The sequence below is a fragment of the Erythrolamprus reginae genome, chromosome 9 (assembly GCF_031021105.1).
Source record: "Erythrolamprus reginae isolate rEryReg1 chromosome 9, rEryReg1.hap1, whole genome shotgun sequence".
NCBI classification, from domain to species: domain Eukaryota; kingdom Metazoa; phylum Chordata; class Lepidosauria; order Squamata; family Dipsadidae; genus Erythrolamprus; species Erythrolamprus reginae.
Genome location: NC_091958.1, coordinates 4,584,602 through 4,598,745, shown reverse-complemented (window position 1 = coordinate 4,598,745; position 14,144 = coordinate 4,584,602). Strand labels below are relative to the sequence as shown.

At 41.7% G+C, this 14,144-nt stretch overlaps 2 protein-coding genes across 2 annotated transcripts in view; both read left to right on the top strand.

Moving 5' to 3' along the window:
- Positions 1-14,144, top strand: part of LPCAT2 (lysophosphatidylcholine acyltransferase 2) — a 43,163-nt gene that overhangs the window by 25,613 nt on the left and 3,406 nt on the right. Inside the window, exons 9-12 of the mRNA XM_070761898.1 lie at positions 481-563; positions 1,028-1,153; positions 3,463-3,616; positions 13,742-13,840. Of these exons, the coding sequence (XP_070617999.1) occupies positions 481-563; positions 1,028-1,153; positions 3,463-3,616; positions 13,742-13,840 (462 nt within the window). The remainder of the gene's footprint in view (positions 1-480; positions 564-1,027; positions 1,154-3,462; positions 3,617-13,741; positions 13,841-14,144) is intronic.
- On the top strand, positions 4,409-6,845 carry CAPNS2 (calpain small subunit 2). Its single transcript, XM_070761900.1, has one exon. The coding sequence runs from the start codon at positions 4,685-4,687 to the stop codon at positions 5,813-5,815; it is 1,131 nt and encodes a 376-aa protein (XP_070618001.1). The 5' UTR covers positions 4,409-4,684; the 3' UTR covers positions 5,816-6,845.

Here is a 14,144-nt window from a genome sequence, read left to right as displayed (position 1 = left end):
AAGGGAAGGAGCAAGAAACGGAGAAAGAGAGAGGAAGGAAAGGGGAAAGGGAAGGGAAGGAGGAGAAAAAGAAAAAAAGGAAGGGAGGGAGAGAAAGAGAGAAAGAAAAAGAAAGAAAAAGAGGAAGAAAAAAAAAAGAAAGAAACATAAAAAGAGAAAGAAAGAAAAAGAGAAAAAAGAGAAAGAAGGTATGAAAGAAAAGAAATAAAGGAAAGTAGGAAGGAAAAGAAAGAAAGAAAAAGAGAAAGAAAGAAAGAAAGAAAGACCATTTCCGTATGATGTTTTAATTCTAAGAGTATTTTTTTCTGAACATGGTGCAAGATAAATCTCATTATTGAAGCACGTTTTCCTTTCCTAAGGTTGTAGCTCCCTCTTGTGGCTGACAGTCTTACTTTCCCCTGGCTGAGAAATAAATTTAAAAGCTGCAAATTTTGTTGGACCATTGTACAACCTTTTACTGAGGCTGCCTTTATTTTTCAGTTCCTCCCCACTCATGTCCCATCAGAGGCAGAAAAGAAAGACCCAGTCCTTTTCGCCAACAGAGTCCGTAACAAAATGGCAAGGTCAGTGTTTGTGGGAGAATATTTTATTATTTGCAATGGAGATGCGTGAGCCAATCCTTCTTCCTTCCTTCCTTCCTTCCTTCCTTCCTTCCTTCCTTCCTTCCTTCCTTCCTTCCTTCCTTCCTTCCTTCCTTTCCTTCCTTCCTTTCCTTCCTTCCTTCCTCCCTCCCTCCCTTCCTTCCTCCTGGATAAATAATCCTTCTCGATTCTTTCTCATCCCAAATAATAATTTTTATAGCCTCAAGAGGCAAGAAATTTCTTGCAAAGTCCGAAGAAATGACTGCCTCGGCCTTTATCCGGGCTAATCTTTTCAGTGCTTACATTCTCCTGATTAAATATGCTTTCTATTTTGGATTTGGAAGTTCTCCTGGTGCCTTAAGACAACTTGGCCATGGCCTTTGGGCAGCTGCTTTAAATTTAGTGCTGAACTGATTTTTGTGGATTTTGTGTCTTTTCAACGGCAGCGTTTTGGATGTGCCGGTCACAGATCACACTTACGAAGATTGTCGGCTCATGCTATCAGCAGGGCAGTTAACTCTTCCCATGGAAGCCGGTTTGGTGGAATTCACAAAAATCAGCAAGAAGTTGAAGTAAGTAGGCCAATTCCATTGCACACGGTTGTTGTCATGGGAAAAATGTGTTGTTATTAGTTGCCGAGTGTGTCTGATTCATTGTGGCTCCATTCTGCCAGGACTTCCTGTCCTCCACCATCTCCTGGAGTCCATTGAAGCTCACACCAAGTCCTTCAGTGACTCCATCCAGCCACCTCGTTCTCTGTCGTCCCCTTCTTCTTTTGCCCTCAATCGTTCCCATCATTAGGCTCTTCTCCAGTGAGTCCATAGAAACATAGAAGATTGACGACAGAAAAAGACCTCCTGGTCCATCTAGTCTGCTCTTATACTATTTCCTGTATTTTATCTCAGGATGGATCTATGTTTATCCCAGGCATGTTTAAATTCAGTGACTGTGGATTGACCAACCACGTCTGCTGGAAGTTTGTTCCAAGCATCTACTACTCTTTCAGTGAAATAATATTTTCTCATGTTGCTTCTGATCTTTCCCCCAACTAACTTCAGATTGTGTCCCCTTGTTCTTGTGTTCACTTTCCTATTAAAAACACTTCCCTCCTGAATCTTATTTAACCCGTGAACATGTTTAAATGTTTCTATCATGTCCTCCCTTTCCCTTCTGTCCTCCAAACTACACAGGTTGAGTTCATTAAGTTCATTTAGGATCTTTCTGCTTTGTCAGAGGTCTGGAGGGATCCGGGCAAAAGGTGACAATCATGGGTCTCAAGCCTGGGATTTGGTTTCCAACATTTGCTGTGCATAGGTTGAACTTTTTCTGGTTATAAATAGAAATTGGTGACATTGAAACTGACATGAAACCTTAGTAGAGTTGGAAGAGAACTCCCAGGAGGGCTCAGTTGGACTTCTAGGAGAGCCTTGAGAGGGCAACTTCAGTGACTATCAAACTTCAGTGGGTGTGTTGACATATAATGCCTGTTTCCCAAGAAAGCTGGTGGATGCTTGAGACCACAAAGAAATGTATTGACACCTCATTTATGTGCTTTCCTCCCCTGGAACAAGTGGATGCAAAGTTTGGACTGAAGGGGCCTGTCATAGTTTTACTTTTTTCCTCTGGTGTCTCTTTTCATTTCTTTCAATGACAGAAGACGCTTTTGTGGGGTGCAGGTAGAGTTTTGAAGACTGAAATGAGGGTGAACACCAGCACTTTGGTTTTCAGAAGGCCATATCCCTATTAGAATAAATAATAAATAATAAATAATAAATAATAAATAATAAATAATAAATAATAAATAATAAATAATAAATAATAAATAATAAATAATAAATAATAAATAATAAATAATAAATAATAAATAATAAATAATAAATAATAAATAATAAATAATAAATAATAAATAATAAATAATAAATAATAAATAATAAATAATAAATAATAAATAATAAAATTATTATTATTATTATTATTATTATTATTATTATTATTATTATTATTATTATTATTGTAATATTTGTATGCCGCCCCTCTCCGAAGACTCAAAGAATGAAGAAAGGAAAGGAAAGGAAAAGAAAGAGGAAGAAAGAAGTGAAGGAGGGAAGGAAGGAAGAGAAAAGAGAAAGAAAGAGAAAGAAAGAAAGAAAGAGAGAAAGAGAGAAGAAAGAAAAGAAAGAGAAAAAGAAAGAGAAAGGAGAGAAAAAAGAAAGAGAAAGAAAGCATAAAAGAATGAAAGAAAGAGAGAAGGAAAAGAAAGAAGAAAGTGAGAGAGAGAGGGGGGGGAAGGAAGGAAGGAAGGAAAGTAGGAAAAATACCTTAAATTTAAAGATCCAATAAGGTATGGAATTGGAAACATTAAGAGTGGATTTTCATGCACAATAGTTGCAAGTGCTGAACTGCATAATTGCACAAATTTGTCTATGCATCATATATATCTGGTCAGAAGCGTCTGTTTTAAACCAATATTTCTCCCCCTTTTCTGTTTGATTTGTAACTTCAATATGCAAAATGAAACTGCATTGCATCTGTAATAACAATTATGTGAATTATCTTCTTTTTAACCATCTTTCTCCTTTTTTATGCATGTATCCCATAAACCAGTGCTTCCCAGCCTTGGCAACTTGAAGATATTTGGAGTTGAAGTACAAATATCTTCAAGTTGACAAGGTTGGGAAACACTGCCATAAACAGGTCCAACTGCTACTTAAAAGGGCTGCTAGTGATAACTTTTAAGAGGCCGGTCTCCACCTCGTAAATATGAATTGCTTCCCTCTTAGTTAACTCTTCTGGCTTCCAGGCCTGAGTTGGAAAGTGGCAGCTGCTTCATGTCCCCCTTTCTTTCTCTCCCTCCACCCCTCCCCTCCCTCTGTTTGCACAGCCTCAAATGGGACGGCATCCGCGAGCAGCTGGATCAATTTGCCAAGATCGCCAGCACCTCCAAAGGGGGTCGGATCGGGATCGAAGAGTTTGCTAACTATCTGAAGCTGCCCGTCTCGGATGTCTTGCAGGAGCTCTTTACTCTCTTCGACAGAGTAAGTGTGGTGTGTCTGCTCCTCCCACGAGGAAAACAAAACGAGCATTGTAGTGTTTGCAGAAATGAAGCTTGTGACACACAGAGAGAGAGGGAGAGGGGGAGAGAGAGAGAGAGGGAGAAAGGAGGGAGGGAAGAGAGGGAGAGAGGAAGGGGAGAAGAGAGGGAGAGAGGAAGGGGAGAAGAGAGGGAGAGAGGGAAAAGAGGGAGGGAGGGAAATGAGGGAGAAGGGAGGGAAGAGAGGGAGGGAGAAGGGAGAAGGGAGGGAGGGAAATGATGGAGAAGGGAGGGAGGGAAGAGAGGGACGGAGAGGGAGGGAGAAGGGAGGGAGGGTCAACGAACTGTTGTAAGTCAAGGACTACATTTATCACCCAAGAACCTGCCACTATGATCAAAGAGATACTAAAGTGTCTAGATTCTAAGAATCTGAAATGGTTCTTGGATGTTCTGTTTTTCTGTTTTTTTCTGTTTTTTAAAAAATTATTATTAATATTACAGTATATATTAATATATGGACCTTTATTATTGACTGTAATAAAGGTCTATATATGGAGGGAGGGAGAGAGAGGGAGAAGGGAGGGAGGGGAGAGAGGGGGAGAGAGGGGGGAAGAAGAGAGGGAGAGAGGGAAGAGAGGAAGGGAGAATGGAGGGGGGGAAATGAGGGAGAAGGGAGGGAGGGAGGGAAGGAGAGCATAAAGAAAAGAGAATTTTAATATGTAATACAAAACGGATAAGAAGTTCTCCGAGTATTGAGCTGGTGGTGAACTCCAAAAGAGCCATCAAACCAGAGAAAAGATTGAAGAGGGAGGGTTGCCTGAAAAGTCTTCCTCCTTCCAAGTTTGCAGAAGGAAAATTCCACCCTCGCTGAGCTTGGGCGAGGCCCCCCGCCCCGCACCCACAATAGATTCCAGCTGTGGAAAACATGACGTGTGCGGACATGAAGGGTTGCGATTTCCTTTGGCAGCAGCGGGAGTTAATCTCCTCTTGAACACGCCCAGCTCTGCCTGCTCTCTTCACACAGACAACTCGGAGCTTGCGAAAGAGGCTGCAGGTTCTGGGACTCTCCACCATGTTCCTTGCTCAAGCTTTGCTAGATGCCGCCGGTGGTGGTGGTGGTGGTGGAGGAGGAGGAGGTGGTGGTGGAGGTGCTGGAGCCTTCCTGAAGAACTTGACCGGAGGAGGAGGAGGAGGAGGTGGTGGTGGAGGAGGAGGAGGTGCTGGAGCTTTCCTGAAGAACTTGACCGGAGGAGGAGGAGGAGGTAGTGGTGGTAGTGGAGGAGGAGGAGGAGGAGGAGGAGGTGGTGGTGGTGCTGGAGGCTTCCTGAAGAACTTGACTGGAGGAGGAGGAGGAGGTGCTGGAGGTGCCATCATACAAGGCCTTGGTGGACTTCTGTCAGGAGGAGGAGGAGGTGGTAGTAGTGGAGGAGGAGGAAGGAGTGGCGGCGGCAGTGGAGGTGCTGGAGGTGGCCTCATACAAGGCCTTGGTGGACTCCTGTCAGGAGGAGGAGGAGGCGGTGGTAGTGGCGGAGGAGGAGGCGGCGGCGGTGGTGGCAAAGCCGTCAACGTTATGGGCCTCCTCGGAGGTCTGGTGAACATCATCAGTGAAGCTGCCGCCCAGTACAAACCGGAGCCCCCTCCCGCTCCCCGCAGCCATTTCGCCAATGTGCAAGCCAACGAAAGCGAGGAGTTGCGCCAGTTCCGGCGGCTCTTCACCCAACTGGCGGGCGATGACATGGAAGTCTCCGCCACCGAGCTGATGAACATCCTCAACAAGGTGATGTCCCGCCATCAGGACCTGCAATCTGAAGCCTTCAGCCTGGACACTTGCCGGAGCATGGTGGCCGTCATGGACAGCGACGCCACCGGCAAGCTGGACTTCTACCAGTTCCGCTACCTCTGGAACAACATCAAGAAGTGGCAGTGCTCCTACAAAGAGCACGCCGGCCCGGCGGGGAGAATCGAGATGAGGGATCTGCCGACGGCTTTCAAGGCCGCCGGGTTTAACCTCCACGAGCAGCTCTATGCGCTGATGATCCGCCGTTACGCCGACGAAGACGGCAGCATGGATTTCAACAACTTCATCAGCTGCTTGGTCCGCATGGATGGAATGTTCCGGGCCTTCAAATCACTGGACCGAGGCGGGGATGGGAAAGTCCAGCTGAACATCGAAGAGTGGTTGCAGCTCACCATGTACTCTTAAAGCAAGCAAGGGGCTGAAAGACAAAAGCAGTGGTTTGCTCCACCTTGGACCGTACCATTTATGGGGGAGGGGGGGAATAGATGTAAAATTGCTTCTGCCAAGACTTGAATTAAATCTTTCTGATTTCAGTGGGTGCCTTTTGGTTGATAGCACTTCTTGGTTATTGAGATTAGCCAGTGCCTGCATTTTTGAAAAAGAGCATTTGCTTATTGCTTATGTTTTGATTCGTTGTTCACAGCTATGCCTGAATCCTGCAAAAGTATTAAGGTTGCAAGCTCACGTTAGCCATGTTAGAAGGGCGTGGGAGCCTCTGAGTTATTTCGTGAGCAGCTAGGAGGGAAGCTCAGTATTTTGTTGCAAAAGAAAAGGTAGTTTACTCTCCCAAAGTTCATGCCGACTTTGTGCAAAACGAAGCAACTGTTGTTATCATTACTCCAAATTCTTTCAATCTCTGCTTTGGAAAAGTGTGTTTTGATCTCCTTTCCTTATTTCGTTGCCAATACTGCCCTTGACTTCTCCTCCTAAATTGATATTCAGGGATTCTAAACCTTGAATAATCCCTGGTCAGGTTAAGAAAATTCCTCTGGTGCTTTTTGATTGCAATTTACATTTTTTTCTATTGTTGAACATAACCTGAGATCTTGGTTTTGACTCTGTTGTCCTCTGATCGTGAGTGGGCACTTGGGATCCTAAACTCATTTTTCAAGGAATAAGATTAGCCACTGTCTCAACCCGTTGCCCTCTAATTCCATATATATCTGTGTTTCCATCATAGTCAGTAATGGCTACTTGGGGTGATGGACGCAGCACTCTGGGAGATTTTGAATACAAGACGGTGTTCTAACTCTAGCAAAGGGAGTGGACACAGCTGCAGCTTCTATGTTATCATGTTGCTTTGTTGCTCTGTTGCGTTTGCTGAGCGCTGGATTGTCAAAGAAAGGAATTGTGGCAAAAATAGATCTTTTCTGACTAGTCCTTTAAAGTTCTCTGCGTTGTAAACAAGAGAAAATAAACCTGGATTATAACAAAAGGAGACTATTGTGGATTGTTTTGTTGTTTTATACATGTGGCCAAAAGTGGTAGGGAGTAATATACTTTGTTTTTACTAGACCTTATTTTTCTCCAAAGAAATCCTGGTAGATAGATAGATAGATAGATAGATAGATAGATAGATAGATAGATAGATAGATAGATAATAGATCGATAGATCGATATATTGTTAGATGATTGATAGATAGGTAAATAAATAGATAGATAGATAGATAGATAGATAGATAGATAGATAGATAGATACACAGACAGACAGACAGACAGATAGATGTATGATAGATATATGATAGATAGATAGATAGATAGATAGATAAGATAGATAGAGAGATAGATAGAGAGATAGATGATTGATAGATAGATAGATAGATAGATAGATAGATAGATAGATAGATAGATGATAGATAGATAGATAGATAGATAGATAAGATAGATAGATAGATAGATAGATAGATAGATGATGTAGATAGATAGATAGATAGATAGATAATAGATAGATAGATGATAGATAGATAGATAGATGATAGATAGATAGATAGATAGATAGATGATAGATAGATAGATAGATAGATGATAGATAGATAGATAGATAGATAGATGATAGATAGATAGATAGATAAGATAGATAGATAGATATATGATAGATAGATAGATGTAGATAGATAGATAGATAGATAGATGATAGATAGATAGATAGATAAGATAGATAGATAGATAGATGATTGATAGATAGATAGATGTAGATAGATAGATAGATAGATAGATAGATAGATAGATAGATAGATAGATAGATAGATAGATAGATAGATAGATTCGAGCACATTTGTGACAGGTGGAAAAATGACACCCTGGATTAAACTTGGTTATTTGTTTTTGAACTGGAAAAATGCTTTAGAGGTGATTGTCCTTGTGGCGCCCTGAACAGCTTCAAAGATGACATCCCTATCTCCTCTGGAACAGATCCTAACTTTGCCCTGAGTAAATCCCATAAACGTCTCGAAATGTGCTTGTTCCTTCTCAATTGATTTTGATGGGCTCCGTGACTCACATCTATGCCATTGTGTTGACTTGGTTTGGGGCTTGAGTGTTGTGTGCAAACTGCCCTTCATGCCTTCTTGACTCCACCCTAGTTGGACAAACTCTAGTTGCAATGAGAACCAGCATCTCCGAATCAGCTCAGAGGAAGAGGTCATGGTCTCGTTGCTTGCTCCATGACAGTTGTGGCAGCTGTGTCTATCCTCAGCCAAAAATCTCAGAGGATAATTTGCCGTTGCACAAAAGTTCCTAGTTTCAAATGAGGAAGACAACTGGCCAGCTTTCTGAATTGTGGACAGCTATGTCCTGTAGCTGCAGATCAGTAGTGGGTTCCACATATCTTTGCTACTGGTGCAGGAACCAGAATACATGGGCATGCTCACAACACTTCTGCGCATTTGCAGAGCATTGTTAATGATGTCCGGGCAGGTGGTTGAAACCTCCTGCCACCACTCCCAGTTTGCAGAACCAGTGCAAACTTATATGAGATCATCTCCTTAAAAGAGGAGATTCACCCAACAATATTTGCTGCAAATGTACTTGCATTATGTAGAGCAGAGCTCTCCAACCTTGGCAACTATGGCGTGTGGACTTCAAATCCCAGAATTCCTCAGCCAGCCCTGCTTAAAAAAGTAGAAGTCGCTTAAATGGAAAAGTTTGATACTTACTATATCTAAACTTTGAATTAAAGAAAAGAAGTAGGATAAGTATAGGAAATTTTTTGGAAGTTTAATTAGAAATAATGTTTATTAGCATTATAGCTCTCTACATGGGGCTACCTTTGAAAAGTGTTCGGAAACTCCAGATCGTGCAGAATGCAGCTGCGAGAGCAATCATGGGCTTTCCTAAATATGCCCATGTTACACCAACACTCCCCAGTCTGCATTGGTTGCCGATCGGTTGCCGATCACAATTCAAAGTGTTGGTTATGACCTATAAAGCCCTTCATGGCATCGGGCCAGAATATCTCTGGGACCGTCATCTGCCACACGAATCCCAGCGACCGGTTAGGTCCCACAGAGTTGGCCTTCTCTGGATCCTGTCGACTAAACAATGTCGTCTGACCCAGGGGAAGAGCCTTCTCTGTGGCGGCCCCGACTGTCTGGAACCAACTCCCCCAGATATCAGAGTTGCCCCCACCCTCCTTGCCTTTCATAAGCTCCTTAAAACCCACCTCTGTCATCAGGCATGGGGGAACCCTTCCCCTAGGCTTACAAAATTTATGCATGGTATGTTTGTATGTATGATTGGTTTCTTAAATTGGGGTTTTTAAGCTACTTTTAATATTAGATTTGTTTATATTGTTTTTTACTGTTGTTAGCCGCCCCGAGTCTACAGAGAGGGGTGGTATACAAATCAAATCAAATCAAATCAAATCAAATCAAATCAAATCAAATCAAATCAAATCAAATCAAATCAATACATACATACATACATACATACATACATAAAATAAAATAAAATAAAATAAAATAAAATAAAATAAAATAAAATAAAATAAAATAAAATAAAATAAAATAATAAATTAACAAAAGATAGCATGTTTTAATTATATAAAAATATTGTAGAGGCATTTAGCTACTATTCAAGAGGGGGAAATAGAAAACAAATTAGTGGGAAAGAGGCAAAGAAAGGGGAGGGAGCAATAGGCTTAGAACTTAGTAATAACAAACTCTATGGAAAGTGAATAATGATAGTTATTAAACAGTTTAAGTTAAAATTTGGTTTTAATTAGATGGGAGGTTCCAGATGGCAAATTGAGCTTTCTTATTGGTTAGGCGAAGTTAGGCGAATAGATACCTGCAATAAAGTTATATTGTTTTTAGAATTACGAGTAAAGATGAAAATCAGTGGTGGTCCAGATTCAAAAGTTGAATGTAGAGTAACAGTTTGTTAAGGTAGATGTTTACTGTTTTAATTGTGTTTTCTCCCTCTTGGCTGGAAGACAAGGGCAGACTAGATGGACCATGAGGTCTTTTTCTGACGTCAATCTTCTATGTTTCTATGAAGACACTCTAGAAAAGGTTTTAGAAGACAGAAGGGGAAGTAGAAAGGGAGGAAGAGAAGGAGAGAGAGGCCGAGGAAAGGAGCAGCAATGAAGGAAGAGAAGGAGAGAGAGAGAGGTAAAGGAGGAGTGAAGGGAAAGTAGGTAAGAGAAGGAAAGGTGCCAGGGTTGGAGTTCTCTGATGCTCAGTTGCTTTAAAACCCTGCTGTGCTTTTCGGGTCTGTGCGACTCGAAATCAAAGTTTGAGAACCTCTAAAAAATTTTCCCTGCATATCTGAAACTTGAAATTTCATGACTTTTCATCATTTCAGGGGTTCTCTCTATGAGAATTTTCTTTTTTTGGGGGGGTTCTTTCTTGCTGAAAAAAAAAAGTTACGGTACACTTGTTCTGTTCCCGGGTCACCTTGACCTGGACCGAAAACTCTTCATTAGAAGTACTTATGTTTGGTCAATTTGAAATCTTTTTTCACTTGGAAAGTAGTCTGAACATTTCTGCACACAATGATATGAAAATTGAACTGAAAAAAAATTATGCATATTGCTTTATTTTGATTATAAAAGGCAGCCCCCCCCCCCATTTTGGTGATTTTTTTTTCAATTTATAGATAGTTTAGCTTGCAAACATGTGTTCAATTTTACTAAAGTTGGTGTGGGATTGGTAGTTTGAACATTTCTGAATATAAGAAAAATATAAATGAACTGAAAGAAATGATTCTTATTGGGTTTTTTTAAATCAGAAATAAGCCCTCCCCCTTGAGGAACAACTTTAAAAAAATTTCTTTGCCCAGTTCTCAGTGTAGATTGTTTTGAAAAGGTGGGGGGAAGGAACTGTATTCAAATACTACTCTGTTTTTAATTGTTCGACCTTGCTTTAAATACACATGCATTTCTGTTCTCTCTCTGTGTGTTTCTCTCTCTCTCTCCCCTGCATATTCCTTTGAAAGGAAAACAAGGGCTCCCTTGAGAGGAAAGCAAGTTCTCTTGATCATTTGATGGGTTGGTTCCTTGGCAACGCATCCAAAGAGCCTTCCTCTGCTTTGTGGCTAAGATGTTGCAAGGCCTAACTTGCTCTCGCTTGCAGTTACTTTCCAAGTAATAACCTGGTCTGACTTGGCTTTGACTGTTTGGGATCAAGCCAAGAACTGCTGTCCCGCTGGGTCACAAGAGCGGCTGCTGATCTTCGTAGGCCAAAATAAGCATTGCTAACAAATTTACGCAGCAAAAGCCCAGCCCTTCCCTTCAAGGCAAGCTTCCAAGAGGCGGGAATATACCCCGGAGCAGAGAAATAGTCGGTGACAATGACAATCCCTGAACCCAGCTGCTTCCTTTTCCAAAGGAGAGTCAAGAATTTGCCCCTCGCAGATCAAGGGAGGTCAAAACCCACGAGGCTTCCTGGAGATCTCTTTGAATGAAATGTGTTGGAGGCTTTCTGGATCCTCATTTTAGCAACCTAAAGCAGAGGGTCTCCAACCTTGGCAACTTTAAGACTTGTGGACTTCAAACTCCCAGAATTCCTCAGCCAGCTTTTTTAAATATACAGTGGTACCTCTACTCAAGAACGCCTCTACTTAAGAACTTTTCTAGATAAGAACTTGTGTTCAAGATTTTTTTGCCTCTACTTAAGAACCATTTTCTACTTAAGAACCCGAGCCAGAAAAATTTCACAGGAAATTTGAGAGCGGCACGAAGGCCCGGCCAGTTTCCTGCTATTCCCCATTTAATCCCAGCCATCTTGGGTTTTTCTGGGCTGCCAGAGGAGCCTTTCAGTGGCACTTAAGGAGGCTTTGGCAGTCCAGAGCAAACAAAGCATTTTCCTTTCTCTGGGCGCTTGGAGAGGGAATTAACCACTTCACTGTGGTTGTGCCAGTCCGAGGTTGCCTCCCGCAGCATCTAGGTGCGGAAAGGCAAAAGGGGGCGCTCACCTTACCTATTTCTTTCGGCAGCGACTCTCCTCCTCCTCCTCTTCTTCCTCCTCCCCCTCCCACCCAAATTCCAAGCTTTTACTTCTTTCCTAATGTGTTTGCATGCATTATTTGCTTTTACATTGAGTCCTATGGGAAAAATTGCTTCTACTTAAGAATGTTTCCAGTTAAGAACCTGGTCATGGAATGAATTAACTTCTTAAGTAGAGGTACCACTGTATAGGGGTTTTAGAATACAACTTAAGTTAGGTTTCTACGTGCTTTTACTATTGAGATGTTTAGAGTATTTTAATATTAGATTTCTTCAATGTTTTGTATTTGTTTATAGTGGGCCGCCTTGAGTCCCAGGAGAAAGGCAGCATTGAAATCTGATTAATAAACAAACAAACAAACAAACAACAACAACCACCACATAGTGAGAACAGATCCCAAAAGTCTGAATCAGATTTTATAAGATCCTTGGAGGAGACCTTCAGATTTTTGCAGAGTTATTCAGTGCAGGGTGGTGCAGCCTTTAAAAGCTTTATGACTTTTGCAGCCGTGCCCAAATAATTGCACTCTCTTTCCGCCTGTCAGCTGCAGCAGAGAAAGGGTTAAACCTCCAGACTTGCATGCCAGCCTTAGGGAGACAATTACATTCTTGGTTTCAAAGGAGAATGGAATGCAACCCTCCATGGGAGCAGCCCTTGAAAACCTCTAGTTTTCCTCTTGAATGTAGGAAGAAATGACTTCTTCTTGTGGGTTGGGGAGAGAGAAGGAGCAAATAAAAAATAATGCCTTTGGCTTTAACAAAAACAAAGGTTTGTTAGTTTTTCTGCCAAGGCAGGCCTAGACTTTTGTTCAATTCAGTTCCTTTTCTGAACTGAACCACTGAATCTAAAGAAAACCCAAAACCTTCCACCAACCAGGGAAGCGTGTATAGATTCTGTGCAGAGCCTGGCCACCAGTCCAAAGACGGGCTACAAAATTAGTGGAAGGTCTTAAGCGTAAAACCTACCAGGAACGACTTAATGAACTCAATCTGTATAGTCTGGAGGACAGAAGGGAAAGGGGGGACATGATAGAAACATTTAAATATGTTAAAGGGTTAAATAAGGTTCAGGAGGGACACATAGAAACATAGAAGATTGATGACAGAAAAAGACCAACCACGTCTCCTGGAAGTTTGCTCCAAGCATCTACTACTCTTTCAGTAAAATAATATTTTCTCACGTTGCTTCTGATCTTTCCCCCAACTAACCTCAGATTGTGTCCCCTTGTTCTTGTGTTCCTATTAAAAACACTTCCCTCCTGAACCTTCTTTAACACTTTAACATATTTAAATGTTTCGATCGTGTCCCCCCCCTTTCCTTCTGTCCTCCAGACTATACAGATTGAGTTCATGAAGTCTTTCCTGATACGTTTTATGCTTAAGACCTTCCACCATTCTTGTAGCCCGTCTTTGGACCCCGTTCAATTTTATCCATATCTTTTTGTAGGTGAGGTCTCCAGAACTGAACACAGCATTATTCCAAATGGGGTCTTACCAGTGCTCTATACAGCGTGTTATAAAGCGCTCTATACAGCGGAAGTGTTTTTAATAGGAAAATGAACACAAGAACGAGGGGGCACAATCTGAGGTTAATTGGGGAAAATATCAGAAGCAATGTGAGAAAATATTATTTGACTGAAAGAGTAGTAGATGCTTGGAACAAAATTCCAGCAGACGTGGTTGGTCTTAAGCATAAAACTTGGGATAAACATATATCCATCCTAAGATAAAATACAGGAAATAGTATAAAGGCAGACTAAATGGACCATGAGGTCTTTTTCTGCCGTCAATCTTCTATGTTTTGAAGGACATCAACTGAATGGATGAGTGAAAGAGACATGTCAGCGACTTCAACATTATTTGTGATTGTCTTGTGTTTCGTTCAGAACGGCGATGGGACCATAGACTTCCGAGAATATGTGATTGGTTTGTCGGTCCTGTGTAATCCTGCCAATACGGAGCAGACCATTCAGATGGCATTCCAGGTAAATCCTCTTAAATTGAAGACTCAGGATGCACCACAGCACAGATCTGCAATTACAGGCAGGGAATATCAGTGGTGGAGAGATTCTGTTCAGAATCCGGCCTGGAAAAATGACCCTGGATGGGGACAGCCCTGTTAGTCTAAAATAGGGGTCTGGTCTCCAAACTTGGCAACGTTTAAGACTTGTGGACTTCCACTCTCAGAATGGGTTGGCTGGAGAATTCTGGGAGTTGAAGTCCACAAGTCTTACAGTTACCAAGTTTATTTATTTATTTAATTTATTTATTTATTCGACTTCTATGCCA